The sequence below is a fragment of the Nipponia nippon genome, unplaced genomic scaffold (genome assembly GCF_047370975.1).
Source record: "Nipponia nippon isolate SJK-2023a ecotype South Korea unplaced genomic scaffold, ASM4737097v1 scaffold_3, whole genome shotgun sequence".
Taxonomy (NCBI): domain Eukaryota; kingdom Metazoa; phylum Chordata; class Aves; order Pelecaniformes; family Threskiornithidae; genus Nipponia; species Nipponia nippon.
Genome location: NW_028262347.1, coordinates 44,982,394 through 45,008,887, shown reverse-complemented (window position 1 = coordinate 45,008,887; position 26,494 = coordinate 44,982,394). Strand labels below are relative to the sequence as shown.

Here is a 26,494-nt window from a genome sequence, read left to right as displayed (position 1 = left end):
CTGAAAGATGACACAGAATCTAAAAATTAAAGTTCACTCTAAATAATGTTCTTTGTGTTTGTTTTTCTATTGCATGTATCTCTCTACAGCAAAAAGAAGAGCAACACACAGAAAAAACTCACTTGAGAGTTTCCAAAAAGTTCTATGGGTACACTCACTGTGATAATGTGATATTGTTATAATGTAACTAGAAATAAAAACAGATGGCCTAAAGTAACCCACTACTAGTTAAAAGAGTACTTCCTTCTTTACCTCTCCTGTCTAGTAAAGGACTGCTCTAAATTAGGATATTTGATATATTATTCATATATTCATACGCACTGATGACATAGGATAGTCTTTATTGTCAAAGAATGGCAATTAAACCAAAAGCAGTTAGGATGCTTAGGATGCAGCAATCTTTTATTGTGACTCCTTTACAATGCCATTAATAAGGAGAAAGTGGGGGACCAGGAAAGTAACAAAAACATTCTGTACTACAAATCCCTTCCCATAAAAGAACTGTATGAACAATAAAGGATTGGGAGCTGTTTCATGTAATACAGAGAAACTCTGTATTACTGTCATAAAAGTTGTGTAGGATTCAGGTCATACATTGATTTTTATATCAAATCACTGTAGGATGACGTGAACAAGGGAACAAGAGAGCACGGTACCTGGGCTACTATGCGTAACCACTTATAAACGGTCAAAACATCAGCAAGTACCAGAGCTTGGATTCTTCTAAAGATACATGGCAACATCAACACTGCCACATAAATTTTTAACAATCACTTGTGAACAACTATGTGAAAAAGATGTGACTGAAACAAAAACCAAGACTACCTAGACAGTGTGATGAGAGCTTTGCTATCCCGTTCAGAAGAAGGGAGGCTCTTACGGGATCAGAGAAGCAGAGATGCCCCTACCATGACCACAACTGCAAGATTTTTGCTTCTCTACTGTCACCCAAGTACATGCTCAAACACTTCATTTCGGCTGACAAATAAAAGCTGCCTGGCTTTAAAAAGTTGCCTTGTGCTGCTGCAAACTTCTGTTGATTCAGTGATTCCTAAGGAGATGAATACCCGTGAGGAATTTTGATTTGCTTGAATAAGCTTTAGTTGGAAAGAAACAGCAGCATGAAACCAGGACCCAGTCTTGGAATAAGGATGTCAATGAGATGCTCCTATTTAAAACAGAGTTCTACAATGAAAAAGAAAATATTCCAATAGACTGCAGAAGGATCAGAGGTAGATCTGCAGGATGTTTGTAAGAGCTGCCAGTAAGTCTTGCCATCATAACCAGGACTGTAAAATGCTAATCTGTTGCCAACCAGACAATTATCTCAATGCGGCTTACCAAATGAATCCACGTCTGAAGAACTTTTTTTTAGGCTGTGTTCCTAATGCTGAGAAATTAATAACATTCAACAAACAGAGCAGAGGAAAAGTAAAACAAATAAAAAGAGTCACCAGTAACAACTCTAATACCTAAAAGAAACTGGATTCAGTTCACCAGCAGTCTCTTTGAAAAGCTCACCTACCGTCCACTGGTGCTATGGTGGACAAAAAAGATGACAGGGTTCTTCCTGTCAAAAATCACAGCAGAATTTAAAACTGGTTATAATATCAAAACAGCTTCCTTCACAGCAACATTTTAAACCAATATTCTGGCAATATCTACCTATCCTTTTGATAAGTCTTTTTTCCCATACATCTATGAAAGCAGCAGCCTTTGATAATCCACGTTATGCATAACTTAGATCTAATAAGGCATCTTTTTAATACTTTGAGAATGGTTACCCACATTAGGACCCCCTTGAGCCTCTTTAAAGCTGCCTACAGCCGTCACCTAGGAATTACTGCCTCTTCGTGACTCAGTCACGAAGCCTCTTCGAGGCTCAGCACCTCCCGTCTCACCCCAGCCCTGAGGTCTCACAGAGTTTCTGTAGTTTCACAAACAGGAATCTCAAGCACATGCACTTACCTCTTGAACCATACTTTAAAATGACTACCCTATTAACCTTTTAGGGGTAGGAGTAGAAGAGGGCACGAAAGCACTGATCTTCTGTTCATGTTTTACTCTTGGCAAGTCAGTTAGTTAGGTCTTCCATAGCGGAACTCCTGTTACATACAGCGTAACATCTACCACCTACGGCCTGGAAATTTTTTTTTACTGCATTCAGTATTTGTTTGGATGTGACAACAGCCTACTTGCTAGGAATGAAACAAGCACAGTAGTGAAGAAGGCAACACATAATTATGTCTTCATTCACTTCACTCAAATATTCCGAAGTTATGCTTTAATTTCCAACACTATCTGCTATCTTAAGAATCAAAGTAGCTGCATTCAGAGACACTTTTTAGTCTTCATTCAATGGCTCAGAAGGAAAGATAATTAAGTATAAAAAAAGAAAGAAAGTAAAGGTTCTGAATAAAGCTGGCATATATGCAAAAGAAAAAATACATTAAAATTATTTTGCACCATAACTGTAAAAAAAGCGTATTGCTAAAATCCTTTTATGGCATGCGGGGTACATATACTTCTCCAAGACAGGTTCCCAGGAATCAACTGGATTTTTTTTTTTTTCATTTTTTCTAGATGAAGTGAGAACAGAAGCTGAATAAAGTGTTAGACAAAACCCCAACAATATTAGATATTTTGAGATGCTATTATGTTAATTGATCCAGGCACATTTTTTTAAGTGTGTAAGCAACATCTGAATAGCAATCTGTGCAACATTCCTAAAGTTCAAAGGTGATTTTATATTGCACTTATGTCTTCGAATCCGAGAAAAAACATAACTTGCAAAATTGCCCTCTGACTGCTTGCGTTAGGAAAAACTGTTTCTATCATTCCTAAAGAAATACTTCCTTAACCTTTCTAACTGGGATTCCCCAAGATCCCAAAATAACCTGTTCAAGTGTTTCACTACCTTTAGCATTATAAAGATTTTTCTTTCTAACATCTAAAAATCTACACCTCTGTTGTTGCAATTTAAGACTTCTAGTTTTGAACTCTTCAAAGCCAACTCAGAGAACAGTTTTTCCTTCAGCTTTGTAGCCAAATTCTCTGTAGCCAAATTTTACGTGTTTTAAAACTTAGATCTCCTTCTTGGCTTCTACACCAAACAATTCCAATTCCTTCATCCTTTTCTTGGCCACTCATGCTTTTTTGCTCTTTTCATTATTTTTGATGTGGGTAAAACCAGATGATGTTTTGTGCCGTACCAGCCACCAATGCAGGTCGGAACAGTCAATAGTACCTGCAATTACTGCTTCAACAAAACAGCCAGGGGATGGTGACACTGATCACTTATCTTTCGGAAATCATTTTGCAACCCACTGACATAACACCAGTGTTTCCAACGGAAAAGGCTAAAGAAAACCCACTACGGCATGCTGCACGTTTCTTTCATGCTCTTAAAGTATTTAGAGAAAATGAATTGGCATTTGCCTTACAGCTACATTTTAAATACATTAACTGCCTCCTTCAACTTCTTCAACTGAAGTAAATGAGACCAGAAAATACATGAAAAGTATCTGTTTCCGTAAGTCTCACATTTGGCAACTAAAACCAAAGATACTGAAAATAAATGGATATATATTAATTGACCTAATAATATGTCTCTGCAACAGGAGATAAATTCTAGCTCAAGAAGAACATACATGAACTTCTTAATACTATTTGTAAGGTCTCCATAAACTGCTTCCTAGGTAAACCTCCAAACCAGAACTACATCTTTACCCTGTTAGACCAGCAAGCCATGTTTTTCTTGGAAGCCTGGCCTCTTCCTCAGTGCTGTTCCATCCTCTTTGTTTTCTCTTCAGCATGTCCTCTGAAAGAGCCTTTTGTATGCCCTCTCTCTCTCTTATATTCAGTCTTTTCCTCAAAGAACTTATCTATCTGTTATCCTGCCGAGCACACTGAATGCTGGTAACCATCTGGGACTTCAGAGGCATTAGAGTACTATGCTAGTATCACATACAGCCTGTTATCACTTAAGGTGAACTTAAATAAAAAAAGAAATAAAATTGCATGTTGCACGTTAAGACACTAAAGAGGATTACACAAATTTGAATCGCTTAATGTTTTATTATCCACAGCAGAGCAACAGATACCTGACAACCAAACAATAATCATGACCTGATGTTGAGTCTTCAGAGACTTGCATCTTTGCGTAATCCCACGGAATCACAGACTGGTTGATGCTGGAAAGGACCTCTGGAGGGCACCTGGTCCAATCTCCCTGCTCAAGCAGGTCCACCTGGAGACAGTAGACCAGGACCATGTCCAGATGGCTTTTGAATATCTCCAAGAACAGAGTCCACAACCAATTCTGTGCCAGTGCTCAGTCACCCTCTAAAAAAGTGTTTCCTGATGTCCAGAGAGAACCTCCTGTGTTTCAGTTTGTGTCCATTGCCTCCTGTCCTGTCACTAGGCTACACGGAAAAGAGCCTGGCTCTTCGCACCCTCCCTTCAGCTATTTGCCCACATTAATGAGATAATTTCAGTCTGTGGCAATCTGCATCCACAGAGGGAGAAAGATGCATGTGAGGCCAGAAAAGACCCCTGGAAGATAAGTCTGACTTCAGCTCATGAAACTTTATCCCTGCTGTAAGACCAAATAACTTCCGTCTGAGAAGTCACAATGCTTTACAAAGACCTAACCATGTTACTTCCAGCAAGCAAGCTTATCATTCTCAACAAATCAAACCACATTTTTTTGACAGAATCTGATAGCAAAACCATGATCACTAGTGTGTGTTATATTCTCATTCCTTAGTTCTTAAAAAGTAACCGTTGTACTGACTTCATTATTCTGTTCAGGAATGCCAGAGCCAGTGATCTTTACTGGTCTTTAATTACGCAGACAATCCTACTTGCCTTTGTGAATGGTGCCATAACCTAGAAATCAAGGTCAGTGGACCACAGGTCTCCCTATCCATCCATTTTAGGACTTCTGATTGTTATATAGTCCTGCTGACTTAAAGAGATTTATCCTGGCTGGGCACTGTTTAACATTCAGCTTAAGACATATAAACAATTTACACTACTAGAGGTGCCAAGCAGTAACATCAGACGCCAATAAGAAAGCAAGCCCCACTCTGCTGGTTCTGTATGTCTTCATTCAGGCAGATTTGAGAGTGATTAACATTTTTAATTATATTTCAAGAATTATTAGTATTATTAGTATTTTTAAATTAAAATCAAACAGAAAAATATAAAAATGGCAAATAACATCAAGGTTGATAACACACTGATGTTTTCAGTCTTGCTGAGTAGAATTTACACTAGTCAAGGACTTTTCAGCTTCCCCTGCTCTGCCAGGTGCACAAGAAGCTGGGAGGGAGCACAGCCAGGACAGCTGACCCAGACTGGCCAAAGGGCTATTCCATACCATATGACGTCATGCTTAGTATATAAGCTGGGGGAAGAAGAAGGAAGGGGGGGACATTTGGAGTGATGGCATTCATCTTCCCAAGTAGCCGTTACGCGTGATGGAGCCCTGCTCTCCTGGAGATGGCTGAACACCTGCCTGCCGGTGGGAAGTAGTGAATGAACTCCTTGTTTTGCTTTGCTTGCGCACACAGCTTTTGCTTTACCCATTAAACTGTCTTTATCTCAACCCATGAGTTTTCTCACTTTTACTCTTCTGATTCTCTCCCCCATCCCACCGGGGGGGAGTGAGCAAGCGGCTGTGTGGTGCTTAGTTGCCGGCTGGGGTTAAACCACGACAGTACCAAAGATGACCCTCATCCTGCGTTGCCTTTTTTATCCTACATCAGCTTCTCCTTGAGAAAAGATCAAAGAGCATGATGTAAACTTATTGAATAAGAGGCAATGGTGGTCAACACAAAATTTTAACAGGTAAACCGCCTTTGAGAAAGTACTGAAAATCCTATCCGGTAATTTATAAGAAGGGTATCACATTCTATGTTTGGGCAGTTTGCCATTCATCACATGGATATATATATTACAATGCCAATGCTTTTGCCAAACATTACCTTAACCACATCCTTTAAATTATGACCTACTTAGATAGCTTCTACGATTAAACACCTCTGAAAGCTGCCGCTTCTGTGTTTTCACACAGGTGCTTCCCCTGGCACCGGATGCCCCGTTTCTCCTGCTCGCAGCTGCCTGTTTCCAAGCCAGGCCCAAAAGGGGCTGGGATGGGGGAGCTTCAGGCGTGTCACCCAGACATCACACCCACACACGGGCATGTCACAGCTGTCACAGTGCATGCTAACTCCCCTCTCGCCCCAACACATTCATCCATGCTGCTTTTAATCGTTAACCTTAACCAAGTGTAATTATTAAACTCCCCCATGCTCTGCAGCCACCTCCTTCATCAGCGCCGGCGTGCTGACCACCCCAAATACGCGCTGGGGGAGTTCGGCGGTGACCACACGACCCCCACGCCCAGCACAGCCCCAGGCCCCCGGCAGGCAGCCCGCCCCGTTACAGCCGAGCTGCGCCCTCCCGGGCCCGGGCCCGGGCCCGGGCCCGGCCCCGGCTCCAGCCCCCACCCCGGCCCCTCCATCGCCCCGAGCGGTCACAGGCAGACTCACCAGGAGGCGCTGCCGGGGCGGCCGCTCTCCAGAGCCCGGGCCCAGGGCTTGTACCACTGGATCTGCTCGGCGGCTGCTCCCCAAACTTTCTCGGGCTCCGCCACGGAGGACCTGAAAACTTCCTCGTACTCGCCCAGCGCCCGGGAGGAGGCGGCGCGGCCGCCGGGCGGCGGGCGGCGGGCAGCGGCGGCCCAGCCCCGGAGCGGGCTCCCCGCGCAGGGTCGCCCCGGCCGCCACCAGCCACCGCCGCCGCCCCGGCCCGCCGCCGCCCCCGCAACAAGTTTTGGTAGCGCCGCCAGCCTGCCCAGGAAACCCATTTTCCGCGGCCTTCAAGGGAGAGGAGCCGCACGGGCTTCGCTAAGGCTCGAAAAAGCCCTCGCACGGCACAAGACGGAGCGGCGGCGGCGGCGAGGGCTCCCCGGGGCCAGCGGGGCACGGCGAGGCCGCCCCCGTGGCGGGCTGAACCGCCCCCGCCCCGCGCTCCGGCGCTGCCCCCGGACGCCGACTTCGCTCTGCAGCGGCCAGGAGTCGGGGGGGGCGCGGAAGCGACTCAGAGGAAGGCGGCGAGCGTCGCCTCAGCCGTGACCGGGGCCGCCTCAAGCGGGGGCGGGCGGCAGGCGGCCGCTGCTGCGCCCCGCGGAGCCGCCGCAGGGCCGGGGCGGGCGCTATGTCGGGGCGCCCGCCCCTGTCGGCGCTTGGCTGCGACCGACGGCGGGGGGAGACTGAGAAAGGGGAACCCGAGAATCTGAGATGATTTTTAACGTAATGATTTGCATGACATGTAGCCACAATACTCCTCAAGTACGACATCCTTGCTTTGAGAAAACTTCCCTGCGATAACAGGAGGCGTCCCGTTCGTACCGTTCTGTTTTCCAGAAGACCTCCATCATCTGTAGCGGAGCTTTTGTTTTGGACATCTTGTCATATATTTAGAAACCCTTCCTGAGTTTCAGTGGTAATGTTTCAGAGTATTACAATGCACAAGGCAGCTAAGACCAGCTTAAAAGGCCTTTTTTTTGTCCCTTACAAAATTATTTTACTGCTGTAATAGGTCTATCCATTACCAGTCTCTCAGGAAATTCTTCCTGCAATCATTATAAAAATGTCATACGGCTAAGGGGAACTCTATAATGTGTCTTATATTCGTGGTTAACTCGGGCATATGTTACCTGACTGTTGTGGAATTAGTGCAATAGGAACAGAACACTATATCACATTACAGGGAAAGGAATAAGGGGATGAGAAGAACTAGACTGTTTACCTGCTACAGTAGGTTTAATACATGAAATCAGCCTCTTATCCTGACTCAAAAAACAAGAGGAGTGAAGGATTTGGCCTATAGAGTTCATCAGAATTTTTAGGTCACCCTCAAAATTACTGATAGTCTTTCAGCATAAAGACTGGTTGCTGATTCTCTTTCTGAGGTAAATATAATTAGCTCACAGGGAGTTTCCCATGGCTTGCAGAGCCTATTAGCATTGCCCAGTGCTGTACGAACCACCTGTCCTGCGCGGCACTGCAGTTCACCTCTCTTTCCTCCCCATCAGTGCCACAATAACATACAGCCCCGAGCAGTGTAATGTGATTTGCAAAATGTCCCAGTTAAGGGTCAGAGACTTATTTCTAAAAAGAAGTTAATACCCCCAAAACCTAAAACACCTGAAGGACTGAGTGGACATTTTATGAAAACTTCCCTACTGCAAGGTAAAGGCTACAGCATGCCAACAAAGCAAGAAAATAAAACATACGTTTCTCAAAAAAAAAAAAAAAAAAAGAAAAAATACATGTTCTCAAACAAAATAATTTTATGATTATGTTTGAGAATGTTGCTTTCTCACATACTTTCACTGCTGTGACAGGACAATTGCTGAGTCCACTAGCAAAAATTTAACAAATAAATAAATAAAAATAAAGAGAGAAGCTTGCAGAGACTGTAAACACTGTGACACCATGACAACCCTGAAATCAGATGCCATTGCTGGATGCCTGGTAGTATTGCATGCATTATACATATGTGCCTGAAGAACACAACTTCCCAGTCACATCGCACATAGCTGATCTTAGCATTTTAAAAATATTCCCAGCATTATATCTTTTATTTCCTACCTTTATGGTGGCTAGGCTAATTTTGACTTAAAAGAACCATTCTGACTGAAAATTGTTATGGAAACATGATTAATTTTTTTTGGTGCCTGCTCAGAAATCAGCACACTCAGGCTTAGACTTGAGGGTGTTCACAAGCCCACGGTGTGGCTGAAGCCAGTGCAATGACTGTCTGCCTGAACCATGCAACTGGTGGACTTAAGGAGGTATCAATTGCCTCAGCCCAATTTGTGAAGCCCACTCCCCCAAATCAAATTGTTAGAGGTACATTATGTCCACTCCCGAGGAGTAACCCTTCATATTATTTGCCCTACAAGCTACGTTCTTCAGATCACCAACACTTTGATGCCCATCTAGTTAGGAAGGGACCTATAGCAACTGGATGCAGCCAGCCTCTGGGTGGTGATAGCAATCTATTTCTGAGCTGGAACAACATCTCCCTTTTCTCTACTGGGGAGAAAACTCTCCAGGCCAGGCTAGCTAAAGTATTTAAGTATGCATGTTCTGTAGCATGTTAGTTGTAGGCACTAACAGTGAAAGAAGTATCCTGAGATTTAAACACTTAATGGGTTGTGCCTGGTGATGCCTAATATTTCTGGTGGTGTTGAAGAGCTATGCTAACCTTTTTTCCACTCTGTCCATAGTGTGTGTTTAATGTGAAGATATAAGCATTTGGCAAAGGAATTTGCATTGCAACAGTAAACGCTCTGGTATTCATTTTGAATATACGTCCTACTAGAAATGATACACCAGAGGTGTAGGGGATACAAATGAACTTAATTGGAACATGAAGTGCATTAAATTCCTATTTTAGCTAACATCCTAATACCTGTTTCCTGAAGGAATGTTTCTAATGAGTATCTGTGGAGCATACTTCGTTAATTAAACTACTCACAGCCCATACTGATAGCAAAAAGGGTAAAGAAGGGAGTGCTAGTTCTCCCAATTGCATGGTAGTAATTTAAGGTTCACTTACAAATGCCATTATAGCAGATTTCTGAACTGATGAATTTTCCCTCTAAGGACTTTTTTCTTTTTTTGCAAAACTTGATGCTTCTGAAATTCACACTCAACAAAGAATTTTGAAGTAATGTCAAGTGACATGTGCAGCAATTACCTTTGTAGCTGTAGACTTATGTATGTTTCTAGGCGTAGGTCTAGCACAGAACAAACTGTGAAACATGGCCTGGGTACTTCTGCAATTGCAAAATAATTTATCTGAAGCCTTTCTTTTGTTTAAAAAGCATTTTTTCCGCAACTGTATCCTTTATTGTAAGGCATGCATGTTTGAAGATATATGTATGTTGAAAAAAGATTAGCAGAAAAGTGTTATATATATGGTCTCCTGTATATGAAATGTTCTGACTTCCAAACCTTGGTAATTCATATTTCAGTTAGAGTCCTTTTGTAAGCACAAATTAAAACTGTAGTTAAACAATTAGTACACATGTTAAATCACTTTGCTATAGTCCTAAGAACTGCCAGTCTTGTATGAGTAAGTTTCACAGTCCTGTATATCATTGATGTCTAAAAAATAGAGGCACTCAAAGTTTTCTACAATATGCAATAGACTGCAGAGTTAAGTTAAAATCAAAATAAACCTCTCCATTTTCCTGAAAGGTGATGGAAATAGTAGTGGTAACCAGCACCTTCTAAGGTACATAAGTAGATATAATTTTTCTTCCAGTTTTCTATCTAGTCTTAGAATATTAAACATACCACAGCTTTACTTGGAATCCACTAAAAATCTTGTACAGAATTCAAAATAATTAAATTATTACTTGAAAAAATACATATTTGGATGGAACTTTTTGAGTAGATATTTTGACTATTTTTAATGAATACGAAAGATGTCATAGTTTGTTCTGCAATAGTAAGATGTGGTCATAGGGGAAAACAAAACAAAACAAGCAAACAAAACCAAAACAAACAAAAAAAACCCCACAGAAATACCTATACTCACCGCTCTTCTTTGTGTGACGGCTGCCTTCCAGCCTAAATATGCCTTCACATCAGAGGTCTTAGGTATAGCTAGTTTTTGCAGCATTCAGAATAGCGATGCAGTGCTGAAATCAGTGTATCCATGGTGGATCACCTGTCTGCCTGCCTGCTGAAGCGCTGGGAATTCATTACTTTCTGTTTATTTTTGTCTTCTGGAAATTAGTGTGTGTAGTGTGCTGGGAGACAAATGATGAGAACTTATAAAAATGTTAAAATATCTGTCTCTGCAGGCAGAAGCCACTTTTTACAGACTTCTGGAAAGTGTTGAAATGAAAGTCTGTGACTCAATCCAGGTGAGAATGAGTTAGAGATCCTCTGGGATGTAAATGCAATTTTAGTATCAATTATTACTGATGTATCATTTGATTCCTCCCCAAGGAGGTCTTACAGTTCAGGACAACCTGTATTTCATCCATATTTTTCCAGATCTATGTTCTCTTTCAGAAAGCTTCTCAGGCATATGCTTAGCTTTATTCATGTAAGTAGTCTTACTCACATGAGACCCTGCTAAATCTGAGTCAAATGTTCAGGCAGCTTTGATAAAACTCTGCTGGGCAATGAACTTTTATACTTCTCAGTTCTAAGAAGACACTGAAAATGTGAAAAACAAAACCAGACAGATAATGGGGATTTCTTAATTTTTAAAAAAACACTAAAAAAAACCCACACCACCTAACAAATCAAGCACATGAAAGCAAAATAGTTTCATGCAAAAGCAAAATTCATGATATGTTCTTCAGTATCTAGGCATGCTTGAGGAAAAGAGTCCATTGTAAATTCCATGGAGGACAAGTAGAATTTCAGCTTCTGCTTTGCATTCCTGCTGCTGTGGGTTTAACTTACAGATATGATGATGTAATTTTATAAAGTCATTGAACTTTGATTTTTAGGTCAACCATGTCGCTGAGCTGCCCAGCTTCCTGAAATTGCAGATTATCGATTATTTGTCTCCACAAGAGTAAAATCTGCTGGTTTATCCAAAGCAATTCCCAATTCTTTGATATGCCTCTACCACTGTTTTCCAGATCACTGCATCAGAACCATCACAGGCACAAGCACTGTTATTACAAAACCTTCAACATTCAATATATATTCTTTGAAGGGCACAAATGGACTTCAGGCACTGGCATTCTTATTGATGTTCCTTTTGAACTTGATCACAAAAATAACCATGGATTTCACAACTGTTTTTTTACCCAGAAAGTTGTCTTTTTCACAGAACTACAAAAGAGTCCATTAGCCCTCAATCTAAGTGTTAATGTCACTATTGGCATAAAAATAAAGTAATTTTAAAATTACCTGTTATATCAGTATTTCTTATAAGCAACGCTGTCAAATTGAGAATACAGCCCAAGAAGTATGAAGAAGTTAGCGACTACTAGAGGAACACTATGCTTAAAAATTGCAGTGACTCTAAGTCCTATTTTCAACCTTCCTTGCCTAAGATAAAACAGGAAAGCTGATTTTTCCCAGAATATTCAGACTTGCCTGGGTCTAAGATATGGAGATTCTGTCTCCTGTCTTGGAGACGTTGGCGAGGGTGAGGGGGATATGGCTTGTATGTAGCTAAAGATGGAAAGAAAAAGACATATGCTTAAGATTTTCAAAACAATACCTAAAATCTAGTACTGAGCTACTTTCACACTCAGAGCTCTGCATTTCACATGAGAGCTCTGGGCACACAAGGAGTGCAGGACCTGCATTATTGGCTGGGCTAAAGACTCCTAGGATGCTCCTAGGAGCACAGAGTTAGTTGGCACAGCTTTAGTATTTATCTTGTTGCCTGTCACATCCGTCTCTCTGCAAGAAGCTATTAGTCGTATTGCAAGGATAGCAGACTTGCCTGGGAGCCTGGTCCATGGCAAATTATGGCTCAGCATATTAACATATACTGAAGGGCCTCTTTTTGTATAACTGACATTGGCTTAGCCTGCTCCATTTCTGGTTATCTCCCAAAGTTTCATTCTTGCAATCCCATTCTCAACAGTTGCTGGATTTTGTCCTTGTGACATATTTCATGATCCCTATTCCACTACATAACTATATTCACTGCATGACAAGAAAAGCTAGTGTTCAAACACTGTGGAAATGTGCTGCTTTAGTTCATCTGCAGAATTCTCTTGCAAGCAAACAAGAAATTAATACCTAAATTGACTAAGTGCAAAGTCAATAGCATATTTCATTACAACTGTCATTTATGAATGTGTGTTATATTTTTAAGAATGCAAGTTCATCCAGAGCCATACAACGAATAATTCTGTGATTTTCTTGAATGATCCCAGTTTTGAGCAGCTCAGACTGGTGAAGAATGGATGAAATTTCACAGCGGCTTAGGGAAGAAATAGTAGCTGTCACTCAGTTTGCCCCAAATAACATCAATAATAATCTCTGGAAATAGCTTTTTCTATAGCTCATCTTGCAAATTAGCATGTCACAGGATTCTGGAAGAATCTAAATAAGAAAAATAGGCATGAATTCAGGCCCAAGAATCATTATATGAAGCAGAAAAACTCTTACTGGTAAGCCAATAGCAAAACCATATGTCCAAATACCTTCAGTTGTACATTCAAGTCCACATTTTCTCATGGCCCCACTCTCTTATGGTGCTGAACTGGGCTGCCAGACATTTACATTTGCACCCTCAGAAATACGATTCCAGAATTAAGTTTCATGGCTATGGGGATTTTAGATTGCAAGGTAAAATTTTAGACTCAGTAAATCTAGAGGCCAAAAGTCATTGATTATAACAGAGCAGAGGCTACATGCCGACTCTCAAGATACTGTTTTTTATTAATTTACAGTCTCTATAGTTATTTATACTAGTGTAAAATGAGTATAGCAGATACATGGACACTTATCCTGCTTTTCACACATCAAGGAGAAATTCAAGGTAAAAGGCAGTGAAGAACCTTCTGCCATCAGATAACATATTTAAATAAGCTCTCTGGAACTGGAAAAAAAGCAGGAGAACCAATTTCTCTGTCAAATCAGTATCATATAAGTGGAATTCAATGAAGCAGACATCCCAAATTAAAACCTGGTCATTTGCCTTATCACCAATGTCCTATTTTTCCTTCTCCAAGCACCCTGAAGTTTACTCAAAGTACATATACGGTTCTGCCTTTTCAGGGTCAAAGGAAGGAATTTCAACATGCACACTGCATGTTCAAATATTTGCTCACTCCTGTTAAGGGAAAGCAGACTTCTAGGTATATGTTTTAGATAGTGCACAATATTGGATCTTCAGGATTTATTTTTCAGTAATAGCTTTAGGGGGCTTATACTCAATATTTCTGCTCACTGGAATAGCTGGGTTACTTATAAATCTAAAGGACATTCAGCTGGTTCTTGCTCAGCTATCCAGTGTATGTATTTGGACCTATATAACAGATGATATTTTACTGTGTAATTTAATAGCAAAGGCTAAATTTCCCATTAATTTTGAAGGTCTAGATCTCTAGTGTACTCTTCTTAAGCCATGTAGTTGTTATCACAGCCTTTGAGAAGACTGAATTCATGAATATTTCTGTGAAATGTTTAGATGTGCATTATGGAGGACAGCTTAAGCATCCAATGTGAGCTTGGGAATTTGTTAGAATTTTAGAACCAAGTCTTATGGGCTACACCCAAACAGATTGCTTTATTGGCTGTCAAACCCCAAACAGCCCATTTAAATTGTCGTGTCCATGTATAATCGTCTCTAGAAACCAGAGTCCAAAGTTTGACTTCTTGGCCTCTGGGAACATTAGGCCAGCAAAATCAATGTCCAGGCTTTACATCTCGTGGTGACTATAAAAAAACCCAACAACCTGGAGTAAAAGCTGAGTCCTCACTTTTAAAATAGATTTGTTTTTCATCTTGCATAAAAATTTTACATGGACTCAGTAACAGCTGAAAAACATTTTTATATGCAGTTAATTCTTTGATGTTTTAAAAAGTCTCTTTTCTTGGAAAGAGCCACCCTGAAGGATGGCTCTCCATCTACAGAACATGATGATGTTTCATACAAAACAAACAAACAAACAAAAAAAGCATCCTTCCTTGTAACAATTGGAAAAGCCAGATGGCATCTTCTGTAAAATTCAGTTCCCAAAAAGTTGACCTATTTTCTTGACAGATAACATATTTAATAAAAAATGAACTCATGGGATTCTATTTTCCCAATAACAATATTTGCTCCCTTTTTACATCATTTATGATTTGCTACTAAATGTCTTCTTGCCTTTTAGTTAAGTATAGGCAAATCTGGAAAACGAAAGCTAAAAACCTGTCTCCTCTCATTCTGGCACTAAGACAGACACGACAGTAGATAAAACATCATGAATAAAATAGAAAAGCTTTCTATTTCTGCTTGCTAACTGCACCATAACCAAATATCACAAGATTCAGTATTAATACCTATACAAACAGTCTAGATCCTGTGAGCTACACAATCTCTGACCAACCTGAACTACTTCTTAAATTGTAAGAAAGAACTTGTTACAAAGAATATGAAACTATTGTGGATGTTTTCCAAGTTTAATTTGATCAGCCTTTACTTTCTATTTCTGGCAATCAAGTGTTCTGAACACTAGGAAAAATGATGAATACCAAATCATCTCTCCTTCCAAAGCTAACTGCATGCACATATATAGGTTAACTTTTTTAGGACAACTACAGGGTGGTTTTCTGTACCATAACTACCTAGTTTGTTACAGGGTTTTACCAGTCTTAAAAATCTTCAGATCCAAGAATCCCCATGTATGGGAAAACATTCTAATCATACACATTTCTTTACATTTTAGTAACGAAACAGCATGAGTAAACAAAAAGGATGGTAAAATATATGGACGAATTTAAAGAACTAAATTAATTTAAAATAAATTAATGAAAGAAATAAAATACTTCTTCATAAACTTTGTCTGATAATTTGTGGCAGTAACAGTCTTATTTTCCTAGCCGCTCCAAACATAAGAATAAAATCACAGTCTCAATATCAACCAATAGATTTATTTCCAGCTGTCAGATCAAGGATGTGTTAGGTTAAGGATCAGTCCCCTCTGATTTCTGTCTCAATACCTGTAATGCCAATTCAAGCAACAGGCTTGCCTGTAGACTAAACAGCTGAAAAACAACCATTATCCTCAGCCTTACTCTTCAGGATAAAGGCTCATGATAATTCCATTGTAATTTCGATGATGAAATTTCAGGGAAAAAAATCATTCCTTTTCATATGCTGAATATTTTCTGGATACATTTTCAAGGCTTTTATAATTTTTGCAAGGTTACCTCTAAATCTATGAAGATTTTGCAAGAGCACGTTTTAATGAGGCAAAAAAGGCGTTGTAATATAATATAATACGAACAGGTGGTAAAATCACAAGCATTAGTTTTCTTAATAACTTGTTAGCCAAAATCTTAGCCAATGGAAGAATTACTCCATAATAACAAGTCTTCACAGATATTGGCCATCAAATTTTGGTTTCTTTCTGTATTTCAATATCAAAAGGATTAGGTAGTGTCACGCAAAGCAGACTGTAGTATAACTTCAATTTAACAAGCTATCCTAACTCGAAATTTCATTCTCTGTCACAAACTTAGCAACAAAGCAAAGAGATGCCAATTCCACTTTCCGTATCCCTTACACCTTTGAAGCTACAGACAGAAAGCTCCCTATGACAGAATTGTTTATGAACCAATTTCACCCATTCAGTTATGCAGAATCATTCTTAATCTTCCATTTTTGTCCAGCTACTCTAACCTTTTGGGTCTTCTCTTCTGACCGAGTTCAGTTTTGGCATTATTTTCTTGTCCTCTGAGGGTTTAAAGACCATCTCATTTTCATAGAACTAGTATATGCACTATTCTTTAGAGCATTTCATGGTCAAGTCCAAACTATTTTCTTCTTTTTTTGGTTTCCGTGAGTCAATTTCACTTCTGGAGCTCTGACTTTTGATGTATTGCAAACGGTCATCATTGCAGTGTGGGGAAAAATACAAAGACTTGAATATGCCTCTTAACACTTTCCATATATTCAAAATTAACTGCGTATTTGACATGTCAAAATATTGCCAGCTGAATTCTAAATGTCAAGGTTCTCTTAGATAATAACTTTGCATTTTGAATGCCTTCATTTGAGGACCATAGCCATCCTATAAACATTAATGAATTTATTTTCTCAGTAACCGTGTCAGTTAGTATGCATTAGAACCACATTTACACTAGGGTAAAGTAAAATGTTAAATACTCCAGTGTTATATGAATATAGCTCCACTAGGCATAATGATTTTTTCTCAGTTTACAACCAGCACAAACTAAAACAAGTCAGGCACTGCTCCTTAGCCAAAATCAAACAGGAAGGCTTATGTCTAAGAAAGCATTTAGTTATGTATCCAAATAAATATTTAGGGAGAATCTCTGCATCTAAATTCAAGAGATCAATCAAAAAAAGTCCTAAAGCACCATAAACTATGCTACTACATTGCCCAATATGGTTACTGTTGACACCAAACATACAGGATACCTAGACCCTTCTCAAAGGCACTAGGTAGCCTAAGTTGGGCATCTGAATTACTCCCTAACTTTATCTCCTGCTGTATGAGCAGGCTAATCAGATACAACCCAGGCTGTGGACAATAGTACCATCTCCTTCTCTTCCACCATTGGCAAACAGTGAGGCCTCTTCGATTACTTGAAAGAACTTTTGCACACATTGATTCTTCAAGACAAGATTTGAGGGTCAAAAAACAATGGCAGCATCAAGCCACAACCTTGACCTGGGTGCCTAAGTTCCAGGAGCAGGGAGGGAAAGGGATCTCAGACATAGATTTCTATTCATTATTTCCTTTTGGCTCTCTGTAGGAGCCTGTTTTGTTGTTGTGATTGTCTGAAGAAAGTAAAGATATAAGTATGAAGGAAAATCTTTGTCAATTAAAGAAGCCTGACTTTCTGTAAATAAAAAATAACTAAAGCAGCCCTTTGTCAGTCTGAAGCAGCTCCAACCCACACCTCCTCTCACCTGAGAGCACCCTAATTGCCATAGCTAACCTGTGCAATGTGAAGGCGAGTCAGGACAGGAGGAAGAAGAAGCCTCATTTTGTTGTCCAACAGTAGGACAGTGACTTGGAGATAGGAGCTGGTTTGCATTCCAGGCTTAGCTCTCAGGGTTATTTCACAGAATTACAGAATGGTTGAGGTTGGAAGGGACCTCTGGAGGGAAACTGGTCCAACTCTCCTGCTCAAGCAGGGCCACCTGGAGCCAGTAGACCAGGACTATGTCCAGATGGCTTTTGAATGTCTCCAGTGATGTGCCAGTGCTCAGTCACCTTCACATTAAAAAAGTGTTTCCTGATGTTTGGAGGGAACCTACTGTTTTTCATTTTGTGCCCATTGCCTCTTGTCCTGTCACTGGGCACCAATGCAAATAACTTGGCTCCATCCTCTATACACTCTCCCTTCAGGTATTTATATACATTGATGAAATCCCCCCTGAGCTTTCTCTTCTTCAGGCTCAACAGTGCCAGCGCTCCCAGCCTTTCCTCATAGGAGAGATGTTCCAGCCCCTTAATCATCTTAGTAGCCCTTCGTTGGACTCTCTCCAGTATGTCCGTGTCTCTTTTGTACTGAAGAGGCCAGAACTGGACACAGCACTCCCGGTGTGGCCTCACCAGGGCTGAGGAGAGGGGAAGGATCACCTCCCTTGGCCTGCTGGCAGCCCAGGACACCATTAGCCTTCTTGGCTGCAAGGGCACATTGCTGGCTCATGTTCAACTTGGTGTCCACCAGGACGCTCAGGTCCTTTTCTGTCAAGCTGCTTTCCAGCTCAGTGGTCACTAGAATACACTGGTGCATGGGGTTGTTCCTTTCCAGGTGCAGAACTTTACACTTCCCCTTGTTGAATTTCCTGAGGTTCCCATCAGCCCATTTCTCCAGCCTACTGAGGTCCCTCTGGATGGCAGTGCAACCTTCTGGCCTATCAGCCATTCGTCCTGGTTAGGTGTCATCCACAGACTTGCTGAGGGTACATTCTGCCCCACATCCAGACCACTAATGAAGATGTATTGACCCTGCTGGGGTACACTGCTAGTTACTGGCCTCCAACTAGACTTGTGTTGCTAATCACCACCCTCTGGGCTTGGCCGTTCATCCAGTTTTCAGTCCACCTCACTGTCTGCTTATTCAGCCCATTCAGCCATCAACAGCTTGTCTTTGAGGATCTTATGAGAGACAGTGTCAAATGTCTTACTGAAGTCCAGGTAGACAATATCCGCTGCTAGCCCCTCATCTACCAGGCCAGTCATTTCATCATAGAAGTTTATCAAGTTGGTCAAGCATGACTTCACATTGGTGAAGCCGTGCTGATTACTCCTGATGATTTTCTTGTCCTTGATGACCCTGGAAATGGTTTCATCACCTTCCCGGGGATGGAGGTGAGACTGACCAGCCTGTAGTTCCCTGGGTCCTCCTTCTTGCCCTTCTTGAAGAGAGGAGTGACATTTGCTTTCCTCCAGTCTTTGGGCACTTCTGCCAGTTGCCATGACTGATCAAAGATTATCGAGAGTGGCCTCACAATGACATCAGCCAGCTCCCTCAGCACTTGTGGATGCATCCCATCAGGGCCCATGGACTTATGTATGTCCAGTTTGCTTAAGTGTTCTCTGACCTGATCCTCTTCCACCAAGGGTACATCTTCCTTGCTCCAGACTTTACCCGTGGTGTCTGGGACCTGAGATTCCTGAAGGCCGGTCTTGCTAGTAAAGACTGAGACAAAGAAGAAATTTAGTACCTCGTCTCCTTCCATGCCCTGTGTAACCAGGTCCTCTGTCTCTTTGAGCAATGGGTCCACATTTTCTCTAGTCTTTCCTTTTGTCCCTTATGTACTTATAGCAGCCCTTCTTCTTGTCTTTGACATCCCTGGCCAGATTCAATTACATTTGGCCTTTAGCTTTCTGAACCTCATCCCTGGATGCTCAGACAATGTCTCTGTATTCCTCCTAGGTCACCTATCCTTCCTTCCACCATCTGTATGCTTCCTTTTTGTGTTTTGAGTTTGGCCAGGAGTTCCTTGTTCAGCCACACAGGCCTCCTGGCATTTTTGCATGCCTTGATATTCTTTGGGATAGAACTGTCTTGAACTTGGAGGAGGAGATTTCTTGGTTTATTCTATGGGTTTTATACAAAATCCACAAAAGGGAAAAGGGACAAAGACATTCCTCACCTACTGCCTTGCCCACAAAAGACACACTCGTGTGTGAGATACAGTGCTGGAGGTAGTAAGTTGACTGCAAATTACAGTACCTGTAGTGTTCCCCCAGCCTTTGAACAGAGGAGTTTCAGGCTGCAGGTTTGGAGTTAAAGTCTCACCTACCGAAACATTGATTTAGGTATCTCAAACTTTTTAAAAATTTTTTACACGCATATAGCCCTTATGTAGTTGCACCTCAGTCAGTTGAATCTGAGGACTTTTAAATAAAGGGATATATGTTTAGATGGTCTTCTGAACTGGAATTCTCAATAACCTTGTTAAAAGATGTACAACACAGTCATGTTAGAATGTGTCCTCATTTATACACAGTACAGCATTTTTACACCTGTTTTGCATGGGTCTCTTATGATTAAATAAAGCACAAAGCAATAACAAATAAATCCTCTTTTTTGTTTTTGAACTTGTGATCTAGAAATGATTAATGGTAGCTCTTTAATCAGGCGGAGTTACTTATTTCACTCAATTGTAAGACATGTTCTAATGAATCCTTTACAAGAAAAACATGTACTGGTTATGTTATAGCTGTATGTGCTTGAGAGGGTATTTGTGCTTTGTTGTTGCTTTTTAATCATCTTTAAATTTACTACTTCTTGTAATGGACACTTGTGTATTTATAACAATATTCTGTTTACCCCTTAGATTATTCATGCCTGAGTGGCTAGCCTACTGTGGAAAAAGGTTTAATGAGTTTCAAGGGGATAGCACTGTAAAAACAGGAAAAAATAAAACAAGTGCCTGAATGCTAATGTAAGCCTCTAGCTAAAACATATCATCCAAGCCTATGATAATAGACATTCCTCCCATGATGTACCTCATTTTTTAATAGGATACCTTTATTCCTAATTGTACAGTATCTCCTCACCTAATGTCTTTCTAAATGAACCACACTGTAGCTAAGCATTTCAACAAAGCACACCCTAAAACTGAGATGGTTGCCCCTACTCTGAACCTTCTACTTGTAACAGCTCCATGTATTAGCAGGCTCTTCTATTTCACATTTTGACTTTCAGAAAATTCAGCTGTTTCATCGTGGTGACTCCTATTGACAATGGACAACTGCCACAATGAAATCCAATATTGCCATATTCATGTTTGAATTAGACACATAATCCCATAATTTGTTTGCATCAATTGTTTTTATTCAGGAAAACATAGATTTCACTTAGCTACTTATTTCTTTTGGTAAAATATGTTTTTTGTTTCTCCCAGTGCTAAATTTATAATTAATTTTGACAACATTTTATCTAATTGTGTTTCCACAGAGTTCAACAACATTTTTTGGCTAAAAAATGCAAAATCAGAATGTCCAATTTGCCACAAAACTAAAATCTACATATTCACACCAGTGGTTTATATTTCATATATTAATTCCTTCTCTCACTCACCTACAAGGATTTTGAGATTTATTGAAGCTTTTTCTATTTCTGCACTCCTCTAGGATTTCTGAAGTCTTCTCTGATCTCAGTAGTGCCACAAAGTATCCTGCATTTGGCTTCTAAAGTATGTTAAATATGCTATCACAGCAAACTCTTCTGATCCTGCATTATTGAAGGCTGGAAAAAAATTTTTTTTCACTTCCTCTGCCGTTAATCTGGCCTCTCATCCTGCTGTCTTTGAAATGCAAAGTTTATCTCCACTGACTGCTAGACAAAAGTCTTCACAGTGCATGCTGTATCTTCAGCTCTTCTTAAATTCACTGCAGTTTCTCCTGTTTTCTTTTGACCCACAATTTTGCAAATGAACAAAAATGAACAGAATGAAATCACCTATACAATATTTTCACCCACCACCTGTTGATTTCATTGCCTACTTCTTATTTTCACAGGGTCTTTGTCCCATTCTTTAATCCTTCAGTAAAACACCTTGAGATTGAGGCTACCCTATCCCTTGTCCTGGGTCACTGAATACTTCTTTCCCCTTTGCACAGGAGGGACAGGCATTGTGCACCTGAAGAAACAATGTCCCGAAAAGCTGGAAGAAAAAACGGAAGTTTTGGCTATCACTTGAGTCTGGTACAAGATCTAGTGTGCTACTTTCACCACATATTTTCTGACCAATAATAAGGGTTTGTATATTTATGCATCTAGAGGCAGCAGAGAAAGGCCTTTCCACATCATCCTTATATTGATCCAACAAAAATAACTCATGTAAGTGAACATAAAGAAAATCAGTTTAAGTAATGACATATGTGTCATATACTCTGTCACCTCCCATTTTAAGTAGATCTGGAAAAGCTCATGTTGCTCTATCAATAAAGGTACAGCAGAGGCACCAAAGCCAAAGCTTAGCAACAGAAAAGCACAACATGGAGGGTCCTATACACCACCCTATTTGCTGGGTAATTTAAAGGCTGGATTTGTACACCATTTCTACAGTGACCCATTCACAGTCCCCCCCCCAAAAGTTAAGATCTCTGTGAAAAGATGCTTTCAGAACAGAATGCCAGTTTTCTAGTTGTGGAAGAAAGCTGGCAGCCGGGGTACTACTTCCATCTATTGCCACTGCAGGATTGCTATATATGGCCACACAAAATGAATCCAGGGCCATAGAATCCACAAGCTGAATTATTCTCACAAAATTGCTAGCAAGCTAATAGCCATCCGCAGAGGAATGTCATGCATCTACCATGCTTTTGAATTTCTGATACTTCCCCCTCATCCAACCCCAGATGAATGACTTTTGAAGGAGTTGCTGCATTGTGTGGGGGAATGCAAAGATTTTTAGCCCCAAGGCCCCTTACCATTGTTGGAAGTGGTTATGAAAAGAACTGTGTGAGCTGCACTCCTGAAAAGAGTTTTTTATTACCAGCCATATCTAATAACTTTGTCATTAATTCCTACACTGTGGTAAGCCTTTGGAGAACTCCAGAAGAGACATGGCAGTATCAGTAGTATAACGAACAAACAGTTGATAGGACTCAAGAGACCAATGTATACCGCTGAGCTGCTAGTAAGTCATTTAAACTCTGTGCTTTAGCCTCTTCGTCTATAAAATGCAGCCTTGACAGTGTTATTAACCATTGCTTCTGTGCAGCAGTGTGTCAATCACTGTGCCCTCTACCTACAGGTTTCAACATCCTGCGTTTCTTTGCCACTTCCCCAGTTGCCGTAGGCCACTGACATCAAGAGTATTTGAATAAGTTCATGCTAAAAGTTAAGACATCTCTGGCTGCTTTGCTTTCTATCTTTGTGCTGGTTTTATATCAATAGTGCTTTTTGATATATGATTTTCCCCCTCTTTCCACACTACTCACAACAATGCAGCCAGACTTGGGGATAGCTGTAATGACAAATGACTTCTCAGTTGTCATATTAACTGGCTTCTGCTTCTGCATACATTTAATGCAATCAACAAAAAATTTAAGTCAAGACGGTTCAATCACAAACTAGACAGCAGATCCATCACTTTCCTCAAAACCAGCTGTATTAAATAACAGGAAGTGAAAAATAGTCCGAATATGGTGAGTGTCGCAAGAACACGGCCTTCTCCTTGCACAGCCCAGGAAAACTTCTACATGAAGCTTCACACCAAAATTCTTTTCTACTTCTCATCTGGGAATCAGGAAGTTTTAACAGATATTAAATGGGTGGGTATTTATAAGTCACATGATACATTATAAACATAACCTATAATCACAAGTGTTTTAATTATAGGGGCAGCCAGCCATAAGATGTGTGCAGGGCTATACATATAAATATCCCAAACAGTAATGCATTATTACAATAGCTTCTGGGACAATCTGTCTTGGGCAACAGAGGTTAGGTTTAAATTAGCAAGTCACGGGGCACAATGTGAATGGATATATAGAAGGAAAAAGTTGGTGCTCAGAAACTTAATGGCTAAGATACACACTTTTTAAAGAAATCTTTATCCCCTTTAATCTAGTCCAAAGCATTACATTGCTATTAACAGCTGAAATGCATTAAGTGCACCTTGGAGCATATCTTCTGCTTTATCATCATCTGAAGGGAATTCCACTTGCCTGCCCAAGGTCTGGTCTGTCATGTGAAATTCCAGAAATTGTTTGTCACAGAATATGCCCTGCTAATTTCTTTCTGAATGTGTTACAGAAGTTATGAACTTCAGGCTGTGGCTTTGCGTAAAATGTTAAAATAAGGTCTTTAAAGGTTTTGTGGTACCAGTCTATCTCCTCTCTCTAACAGAAGAGCTGCCCGAGGCCATGAACCACGGCTACATGCACTGCTGGCCAACTGGTGCTCAGTCGCTGCTCAAATGTGCAACATAAGGCACACTGTCAAAATAATGTAAGGGCTTGAATATACTGAATTGTTTTCTGATTGCTTAAGAAATACTTTTCTGGTTGACAAACAAAAGAAGAAACAGCTGTTAATTTTAAAGTGTGCATTTTCTGTTATTTGTTTAACGTTAATTACAACACTACTAAATAAAAGTCTTATTTCAGTGCAGTTCTTTAAAAGGAGACTGATAACAAAAGGCAGTTTCTTCCTATGATTTTAATTTATTATCCACTTTCCTCTTGCTTACTAATACTAAGCTGTTTTTGTATCAACCAGCGCTCTTTTCAGTAACAGAGCATTTGATAGCTGCCCTAGTGTTGATAACGATGCAAGAAACAAGAGATATGTTGATCCCTCCTAGTTCTGATGGAAGAACAAAAGAAAGTGGCAAAGAAGTGAGAAACAGAACTTTTTCTGACAAATCAGGCAACTAAAGCCGAAGAAGTCAGTAATTAAGAGAACAGATAATTGAATATAGGAGAAACTTGGTAAATCTTGTGCAGACATGAACAAGAGGCAATCAGAGGCAGCACATCTCAATCCCCTTCCTAAGAGCAAAGAAAGAAGAAATTTAGTCACCCTTCAGCATGTACCACAAAAATGTGTCCAACCACAATGAAAATTAGCACAGAAACAGATCTTTTTTCTGAAACACGCTTTCAAATAGAAAGGTAAACTTCAAAAAATTCTTTGTAAGACCAACTTTTTTGTTGCAATCTATGATTTTAGTATCTAAGCTGATGCAATTTGATATCTATTTGCAAGGGAAATGCTTAACTGCAAAATTGAATGTTATATTAAGATAGCTTTATAGCCAATCACGGCAATTATTTCGCTCACATTAAATCATCTGCTGCTGTTTTTTTCTACATGACATTTTTGTAGGCTATCTTTGAAACATTTATTATTCCTAAAAAAAGCCCTGATGAAGTGATGTGGCCAGGAGAATATTTATGTAATCAAGCTTGCTTTTGGCTAGTATCTGCAAGATTTCATTTAATCCAAATACAAGAAATGCAAAGCCTGCCCATCTACGAAAAGTAATCGCTTTTTGTACTTTGGACATGACATTCAAATGTAAGGTGAATCCTAGTAGTGAGTAAACACAGGACTTCTGTGGAGCCCATAGCTGCAAAAAGTTCACATTTCTCCATAACGTAAGGAATCATAAGGGGTCATAATCTTCCCTCTTATCTTTCAGACCCAACTGAAAAGCTGAGCACTTTCCAAGGCAGTAACTCACTTCCCCAGCAATACTTAGGGTGCACTGTGCTAGCCAAGAGAGCTCCACTTTTTACCACCCACTACTAATGGTCAAAACTGTTAACGTGTTCCAGCTTGCTCACTTTTATGGCCAAAGCACTATCAGTGTATAGGATACTGCTCTGTAGAGTTCTGCCGGTGTGAAAATGAGATGTTGTTGTGCCTTTCTCACCAAATTAGATCTCCTATTTTTTTTTTCTCTGAGCATCCTGCATCATTTCACAGCAATACATTGCATTGTCTCAGTTAAAAATTGCTGATTCCCATGATAATTTTGATACAAGCACTTCCAGTAAATGTGTGAACCTTTCTGAACCACAAACCAAAAATTTTATGGTCGATTAATCATAAAATGGATACTTTGTATGTTGGAGATCTGAGGAGAGAAAACTGAAGAGTTGCACATGAGTGAGTGAGGACCGCAGAGCCCATCACTCCACTGAGGGCTGGGTAGAACTCAGCAGTAGAGTCTTAGGGCAACCAATATCAGCCGTTGGATACTCACCTGGGGGTTCAGAGTATTCAGCAGCTTCCCAGTTACCACAGTGCTGCAGCCAGTTACGGGAGCTGCATTTGATCTACTTGTAGATGTATGCAAGACACACAGGTGGGTCACCTGTCATTTTGGTCTCGCTCATTTGCGTCAATGAGTCTTGACTACAGAAGAAGTATAGGACCATCCTACACCAGTAATGATCCATAAAGTCTATTTTAAAATCAGTGAAATAAATATATTAGATTTGATTCCGCACAAGAATAGGACGCATGCATGGTGGACAGAGGGGAGTAGAAACACCGTAACATCCTTGCTGGCAGAAGCCCTTCAGTCCTTGTTATCAGGATACAGGAAGGGATTTGGAGTAGCTCCTTTTAGAAGTAAATGTACAGCTGTAGATCCTTTAAAAAAATTGTCATATACAAACTTCTATCAAAATTAGTTTACAACATTTTTAATGACATAAAAAATGCACTTTTCCTTTCCTATTTTAAATAGAAAACTGTCATGTATTTTATACTAGTGTTATGTATACCAAATCAAAACAAGTATAATCAGCATTCTCCTTATG

The 26,494-nt window shown here is 40.3% G+C and overlaps 1 protein-coding gene across 2 annotated transcripts in view; it reads right to left on the bottom strand.

The window, feature by feature from the left end:
- Positions 1 to 7,097, bottom strand: part of ACSS3 (acyl-CoA synthetase short chain family member 3) — a 92,465-nt gene extending 85,368 nt beyond the window's left edge. For both annotated transcript variants that reach the window (XM_087765582.1, XM_087765583.1), the window contains exon 1: positions 6,558 to 7,097. In XM_087765582.1, coding sequence (XP_087621708.1) covers positions 6,558 to 6,874 — 317 coding nt within the window. In that variant the 5' untranslated portion in view covers positions 6,875 to 7,097. The remainder of the gene's footprint in view (positions 1 to 6,557) is intronic.
- Between the last annotated feature and the right edge of the window lie 19,397 nt (positions 7,098 to 26,494).